Raw genomic sequence first — 8,511 nt, 5'->3', positions numbered from 1 at the left:
GAAGGAGGGAAGGGAGGAAGGGAGGAAGGGAGGAAGGGAGGAAGGGAGGAAGGGAGAAAGGGAGAAAGGAAGAAAGGAAGAAAGGAAGAAAAGAAAGAAAGAAAGAAAGAAAGAAAGAAAGAAAGAAAGAAAGAAAGAAAGAAAGAAAGAAAGAAAGAAAGAAAGAGAGAAAGAGAGAAAGAGAGAAAGAGAGAAAGAGAGAAAGAGAGAAAGAAAAAAGAATCTGAGCCTGACCAGACTGCTAGATCCAAGTGTCAGGTTCCTGGAAATGCAGAAGGTAGAGGAATATGTTAGACGATGCCAGAGGAACACATTTGCCAAATCTAGAGTAGACGGAATTTTACAGGACAGATTACATGGCTTCTTTAACAAATAAGTGACAAGAAAAAAGAGATGGATAAAGAGGAAATCTACAAATTAAAAATCTTAAGGGGCTAAAAATACAAAAATTAGCCTGTCTTGGTGGTGCTCACCTATAATCCCAGCTACTCAGAAGGCTGAGGCGGGAGAATCACTTGAACCTGGGAGGCAGAAGTTGCAGCGAGCTGAAGTCATGCCACTATACTCCAGTCTGGGTGGCACAGCAAGACTCTGTCTAAAAAAAGAAAGAAAGAAAGAAAGAAAGAAAGAAAGAAAGAAAGAAAGAAAGAAAGAAAGAAAGAAAGAAAGAAAGAAAAATTTAAGCAAAATTATCTACTTACTTGGGGAACCATTTGGCATGTTCCTTCCAAGGATCATCTCCTTCTTCCCAATTTCCTAAACATCCACCACAGGAAAAACACTGTACCGTGTCCTGTTTACCTATATATGAAGGAAAATATTTAGATTGCCTGGCAGTGGCACCAGAGGGTATGTACACAGAGTTGATTGTTTTGTGCAGGAGCAAGACATGCTCCAGCGTGCCTGTGCACTCCCGATCTTATTAGCCTGAGTCTCCATCCACAGTCCCACCACCCAAAATGGGCCCCTCCACCACGGCTGCGCTCCAGGTACAGAACCCTAAGCGGTGTAACTCAATATCCTTCCCCAGCTGCCTCCTAGAGCTGGTGTGTTGCTCTTTGAGCTCTCAGGGTCAAAGTGATAGGGAAGCCGACTAACACCAGGACCAGCTGAAGTAACGTGCAATTAGAAAATCTACGTTTTAGCTTTGCCATGACATTTCGGTAGAAACATAGGCATGTTTCTTAAACTCTCTGAGCCTCCATGAACTCAGCTGTGAAATGGGAGAGAAAGGGGTAAATTCATTGGATAAGAATTAGTACTCACTCTATGCCTAGCATAAAGTAGGTACAGTACTCAGTAAATCATCGGTGTTATTGTTAGAATTCTCATTTACGTATCATAACCCCTAGGGCAGGGCTAGGACAAACAAACAAAACCCTCCAATACTGCAGCGATGAGAAGAATCAAAGAAAGATCATGTAAGAGCCGTAGAAGGAGGATGAGTGAGGAGACTGATAACAGGATGACCACATGAGTTATTTAATCTTTTCAGGGCCTTAAGAATACAGCCAGGGCCGGGCGCGGTGGCTCAAGCCTGTAATCCCAGCACTTTGGGAGGCCGAGACGGGCGGATCACAAGGTCAGGAGATCGAGACCATCCTGGCTAATACGGTGAAACCCCGTCTCTACTAAAAAATACAAAAAACTAGCCGGGCGAGGTGGCGGGCGCCTGTAGTCCCAGCTACTCGGGAGGCTGAGGCAGGAGAATGGCGTGAACCCGGGAGGCGGAGCTTGCAGTGAGCTGAGATCTGGCCACTGCACTCCAGCCCCGGCGACAGAGTGAGACTCCGTCTCAAAAAAAAAAAAAAAAAAAAAAAAAAAAAAAAGAATACAGCCAGTATTTTCTAAGGTCCAAGTTTAAGGAGAAGTAGCTTTCTTATTTTATGTATATTTGGCAAATTAACACAGGCTGTACTAAATATAAAATGAGCAAAAATAAAAATATTGACGTTGAATTTTAATAAACTAGACCTTATACCTAATATAACACATTTAACCAGAGAAGAAAGTTTAGCCAAATATTGCAAAAGCAATTGAAAAATGAAACCTAAACTTAAAACGCCAGAGAAACACTTCAGAGAATAATTTCAAGGTACCTGTAAAGACAAAACCAGCCTCTGAGAGCACAGGTGGGGATATCCCTTGGGCATAAAATGGCCAGTTCCTGAAGGATCCAAGTCTAGCCTCCTCTTGTTGGTACCTCATTTTACCTCCTCTCAGCCTGCTCCCCAGATTCTTCACCCTTATGTCATACTTGGCAATGTTACCAACATCCTTGTTCAGAAGGAACCCACAGTCTGGATGAAACTTCTTGTGGTCTTCTATGGGGAGTCTCCTGAGGCTGGTACCAAAGAGGATGAGGCTACAGCAGAAGCACTGAACCCCAGCTTTTACCCCAGTGAAGTAAAACCCAGCGGCCGCCATCTCCTGCGGTGTCCATGAGCTGTACGGTTCATAGGTCACAAAAGTCTTTAACCTTTTCGCTTCACTGCGCATTTGAGAGTTGTAGCCTTTCCGCATTTTTGCCTGCACTTTCTGCTGATCTTCTTCCATTTCCTTTGCCAACTGCACTGCATCTATGCCCAGAATAGCAGACAGCTCTGGCAGAAAATCATAATCAAACTGGGAGATCCTCTCATCAGAGGCTTCCTGCTGGGTGGCCATTTTCTGAAAAGGGAAATAAAGCAGGTTGATCCCTTAGAGTAAGATTTTTCTTAGAAGAGCATTTCCCACTGTTTCTGAAGAAACCAGGAATTAAAGGAATGCCTGGAATTTTAACGCAAAAGAGAAATTGTTGGGAAAAGTATGAAACATCAGTATTCGTCTACTTAATCAACAACTATTTACTAAGCACTTCCTACATATCAGGTACTGTGCGAGGCACTGGGGATCTAGCAACCAACAGGACAGACACCGATCTGCCTCCATTCACGAAGCTTTCCAGACATTAGCTATGGACACAATGTGGTAACATGAACATATACTTACCATTTACATTAAAGAAAAACATACACAAAATTGGATAGCCTGGCAGCAATGATTTGATCAAATTACTCAGTTTTTAAAAATCATTATTTTGTGTTCAGTTTGAAGTCCCAGTGCTCTGTGCCAAAGCTGCAGATGTCCCACTATAATTATGGTTACGGGTGTCAAAGGTTTTATTTTATGAACTATTTTCCTCTTAACTAAAAATTATAGCCAGGGGAGATGGCTCATGCCTGTAATCCCAGTGCTTTGGGAGGCCAAGGTGGGAGGACTGCTTAAGGCCAGGAGTTTGACCAGCCTGGGCAACATAGCAAGATCCCATCTCTCTACATGTGTCTCTTTATATATATGTATATATATGTAACCTCTCTCTATATATATATTCTCTCTGTGTGTGTATATATGTATAATATCACATTAATAAATACATATCTGCAAGTTACTCCTTAATGGCTTCATGAATCTCCTCATTTAAGACATTCAGGCTGTTGCCATTTTTCTCTGTATAAACAAATGTTATAGGATAATTGAGTATCCTATAACAAAAAAATGTTTTTCCAGTCATTATTTTTTCCTCACGACAAAGTTTCAAGAGAATTTGAGTCAAATCATATGTATATTTTTTAAGATTTTTATATATGTCACCAAATTGCTCTGGAGAATGGTAAAATGAAGTCCTTCATATTGTCAGGGCCCTGGTTCTCCCCCAGAATGTTCTCTGTCCTGGGTTTTCAGATCTCAAAATAATTTTATGTCCTTCCATTATAGAAGCAGTCCATTAAAGCCCAGTAACAGGCCAATGACTGTTTTTCAAAGGACATATACCTGCCAGAAGCCTCAGGTAACTTTCTAGTCCCAGATCCCCATGACCATCCCTGAGGGGCAGTCACAGGCTTTGGTAAGAAGCTCCATGAGCGTGAGTCGGTTGCTGACACTGCTAACATCATTTGAACACTGAGGTGCTATGGTCCCAAAGGAATCTCTCCGAAGTTCCCAAAGAGTCTGCCATTTGTTCATTTTTCAAAGCTCCATGTAAATTAGCTCCCCTTTCTGTCTTAACTTTGAGAACAAGGGTTGATAAAATTCCCAAACGTGGTATGTGATTTCTCCAGGAACCAATAAATTGAACCAATTTTGTGCCTTTTCCTCTGTCTTGTAGCTAGCAACTTAATTTTGGATGTTTGGGAATGTTTCTAGTGGCTCTAGTCCAAGTAATTTCTTTCTTTTTTCTTTTCTTTTTTTTTTGAGACAGAGTCTCACTCTGTCACCCAGGCTGGAGTGCAGTGGCGAGATCTTGACTCACTGCAACCTCTGCCTCCCGGGTTCAAGCAATTCTCCTGCCTCAGCCTCCTGAGTAGCTGGGATTTCAGACGCGTGCCACCAAACCCGGCTAATTTCTGTATTTTTAGTAGAGACGGGGTTTCGCCATGTTGGCCAGGCTGGTCTCCAACTCCTGACCTCAAGTGATCCGCCTGCCTTGGCCTCCCACTCTTGTCCTTGTCGCCCAGGCTGAAGTGCAGTGGCACTTCGGCTCCCACACTGGGATTACAGGCATGAGCCACCACACCCAGCCTAGCCCAAGTAATTTCTAAGAATTTTACCATTTATACTAAGCCTTGCATTTTAGCCAGGTAATCAGCCCCTCCCTGGTGGTTACAGGATTAACAAGCCCTTCCAATTCAGTCTTAGCTGGATATTTGAATTGAGAGATTAACATTATATCATCAATATAATAAGACGTAGTGTTAGCCAGTTGCAGTGGCTCATGCCCGTAATCCCAGCACTTTGGGAGGCCGAGGTGGGCAGATCACCTGAGGTCAGGAGTTCAAGACCAGCCTGGCCAACATGTTGAAACCCTGCCTCTACAAAAATATAAAAAATTAGCTGGGCATGATGGTGGGTGCCTGTAATCCCAGCTACTCGGGAGGCTGAGGCGAGAGAATCACTCGAACCCGGCAGGCGGAGGATGCAGTGAGCCGATATCTTGTCATTGCACTCCAGCCTGGGCAACAGAGTAAGACTCCATCTCAAAAAAAAAAAAAAAAAGATACAGTATTTTCCAGTGAAATCAAATCTAAGTTGTTCCTCATTAGGTTGTAGCAATAAGCAAGATAATTTAAATGTCCTGTGGGAGCACCTTAAATGTACTATGGTGGCCTTTTCACACAAATGCAAATTGGTTATGATTTTCTTCTGAAATAGGAATCAAGAAGAAAGTAAGTGGCCCGGTGTGGCTCACACCTGTAATCCCAGCATTTTGGGAGGCCAAGGTGGGAGGATTGTTTGTGGCTAGGAGTTTGAGGCCAGTTTAGGCAACTTAGTGAGACCTTGTCTCTACAAAAAATTTCAAAAATTAGCCAGATGTGGTGGCACATGCCTGTAGTTCCAGCTACTCGGGGAGCGGAGGCAGGAGGATCACTGGAGCCCAAGAGTTCAAGGTTACAGCAAGCCACGATTATGCCACTCACTGTTCATTTTTTGAAATCTCTTTCCTCAAAGGCATCCCCATTCAGATGTCATATCCATTCCAATAATACATCAGGGAGAAATGATAACAATTATGCAATTATATTACATCACTGAATTATATTGAAATATAATTCACTGGGAGTAGTGCCTCATGCCTGTAATCTCAGCACTTTAGGAGGGCGAGGTGGGTGGATCACCTGAAGTCAGATGTTTGAGACCAGCCCGGCCAACATGGCGAAACCCCATCTCTACTAAAAATACAAAGAAACAAACAAAAAAATTAGCCGGGAGTGGTGGCGCGTGCTTGTAGTCCCAGCTACTCAGGCCCAGCTGAGTAGCTTATAGGTGGCTCACGCCTATAATCCCAGCATTTTGGAGGCTGAGGCCAGGAGTTTAAGACTAGCCTGGCCAACATGGTGAAACCCCATCTCTACTAACAATACAAAAAAAACGAAAAAGAAAAAGCTGGGCATAGTGGTGCATGCCTATAATCTCAGCTATTCAGGAGGCCGAGGCAGGAGAATTGCTTGAACCCAGGAGGTGGAGGTTGCGGTGAGCCAAGATCATATCACTGAACTCCAGCCTAGGTGACAAGAGTGAAACTCCATCTCAAAAAAAAAGAAAGAAATGTAATTCACACATCATAAAATTCACCCATTTAAAATGAACAACTCAGGGTGTGGTGACGCACACCTATAACCCCAGTGCTTTGGAGGCCAAGGTGGGAGGATTGCCTGAGGCCAGGAGTTGAGATCAGCCTGGGCAACAGAGCTAGACCCTGTCTCTAAAAAAAATTTTTTTAAAGAAAATGAAAACTTAGCCGGGCATGGTGGCACATGCCTGTAGTCCTAACTACTCGGGAGGCTGAGGTGGAAGGATCTCTTTTGTTTTTTTTTTTTTTTTTTTTTTTTTTCTTTTTTTCTTTTTTTTTTTTTTGAGACGGAGTCTCGCTCTGCCACCCAGGCTGGAGTGCAGTGGCCAGATCTCAGCTCACTGCAAGCTCCGCCTCCCGAGTTTACGCCATTCTCCTGCCTCAGCCTCCCGAGTAGCTGGGACTACAGGCGCCCGCCTCGTCGCCCGGCTAGTTTTTTTTTTTTTTTTTATTTTAAGTAGAGACAGGGTTTCACCATATTAGCCAGGATGGTCTCGATCTCCTGACCTTGTGGTCCGCCCGTCTCGGCCTCCCAAAGTGCTGGGATTACAGGCTTGAGCCACCGCGCCCGGCCGGAAGGATCTCTTGAGCCTAGGAGTATGAAACTGTGGAGAGCTATGATGGCACTACTATACTCCAGTCTGGGAAACAGAGTGAGGCTCTGTCTCTAAAAAAACTAAATACAATGTACAGTTCAATAGATTTCAGCCTATTCATAAACAAGCAGAACCATCACCACAATCAATTTTAGAACATTTTCATCCCCCCAGAAAGAAACGCTGTGCCCATTAGCAGTTGCTTTCCATTTCCCCCATTACCCTCCTACCCCTAGGCAACTACTATGTTAATTCCTGTCTCTATAGATTTGCCTACTGGGGACATTTCATATAGATTGAATCAAACAATAAGTGGTCCTTTGTGTCTGGTTGCTTTCACTTAGCAAAATGTTCATGTTGGTAGAGGTCCTTAAAAAATAAAATAAAAAGAACAACAAAAAAAGGAAGCCAAATTCATCCATGTTGTATTGTTTTAGTACTTCATATTCCTTTTCATTGTCAAATGATACTTCATTATGTGGATATACCACATTTTATTATTATATATGCCATATTTTATTCCTCAACCCAGTGGATATGTGGATTGTTTACACTTTTTGGCTATTTTTTTTTTTTTTGAGACGGAGTCTCACTCTGTCGCCCAGGCTGGAGTGCAGTGGTGCGATCTGGGCTCACTGCAAGCTCCGCCTCCCGGGTTTACGCCATTCTCCTGCCTCAGCCTCCTGAGTAGCTGGGACTACAGGCGCCCGCCACCTCGCCCGGCTAGATTTTGTATTTTTTTTTAGTAGAGATGGGGTTTCACCGGGTTAGCCAGGATGGTCTCGATCTCCTGACCTCGTGATCCGCCTGTCTCGGCCTCCCAAAGTGCTGGGATTACAGGCTTGAGCCACCGCGCCCAGCCACTTTTTGGCTATTATAAATACTGGTGTGCACATTAGTGTACAAGTTTTTGTATGGACATTTTTCACTTTTTTTTTTCTTGAGACAGGGTTGCACTCTGTCATCTAGGCTGGAGTGCAATGGCTTGATCACCATCCATTGCAGCCTCAACCTCATAGGCTGAAGCGATCCTCCCACCTCAGCTTCCCAAGTAGCTGGTACTACAGGAGCACACCACCATTTTTTATAGAGACGGGGTGTGCAGGGTGTTCGGGGGGGTCTCCCAGTGTTGCCCAGGCTGCTCTCAAACCCCTGGGTTCAAGTGATCCTCCCACCCCAACCTCCTAAAGTGCTGGGATTACAGGCATGAGCCACCACACCTGGCCCATTTTCCACTCTTAAACTTACAGTTGCATTGTCATATTAAACTAATTAAGTTAATTGCCCTTTAATTTTCTATTAGCAGGTTTAACAATACATTATGCACCACGGTCCAATGATGACAACAAAGTTTTTCACCACTACGGGCATTTTATCCACACCAATGTAAATGTCCTTAGGTCTCATAGCACCGAGAAACTCTGCTACCCTTTTCTTTACATCACACTGCTCTAAAGTGACTGTAGATTCTGCTTTTGCATCATCCTAAAAGTTTATTTGTTTAATTCATCAAGACTAGGATACATTAGAAATCTTGGCAGGGCACAGTGGCTCACACCTGTAATCCCAGCACTTTGGGAGGCTAACGCGGGAGGATTGCTTGAGCCCAGGCTAGAGTGCAGTGGCACAATTTTGACTCACTGCAACCTCTGCTTTCCAGGTTCAAGCAATTCTCCTGACTCAGCCTCCTGAGTAGCTGGGATTACAGACATGTGCCACCATGCCTGGCTAATTTTTTTATTTTTAGTAGAGACAGGGTTTCACCATGTTGGCCAGGCTGGTCTCAAACTCCTGACCTCAGGTGAT

At 43.9% G+C, this 8,511-nt stretch overlaps 1 protein-coding gene across 1 annotated transcript in view; it reads right to left on the bottom strand.

Annotated features, from left to right (window-relative positions):
• Positions 1 to 8,511, bottom strand: part of NAIP (NLR family apoptosis inhibitory protein) — a 49,831-nt gene that overhangs the window by 37,966 nt on the left and 3,354 nt on the right. The window contains 2 exon segments of the mRNA XM_017890588.1: positions 702 to 801; positions 2,100 to 2,670. Coding sequence (XP_017746077.1) covers positions 702 to 801; positions 2,100 to 2,667 — 668 coding nt within the window. The 5' untranslated portion in view covers positions 2,668 to 2,670.

The sequence above is a fragment of the Rhinopithecus bieti genome, unplaced genomic scaffold, assembly GCF_001698545.2.
Source record: "Rhinopithecus bieti isolate Rb0 unplaced genomic scaffold, ASM169854v2 scaffold_18354, whole genome shotgun sequence".
Lineage (NCBI taxonomy): Eukaryota > Metazoa > Chordata > Mammalia > Primates > Cercopithecidae > Rhinopithecus > Rhinopithecus bieti.
Note: the sequence above shows the minus strand (reverse complement) of the source record. Positions and strands in the feature narration are given on the sequence as shown.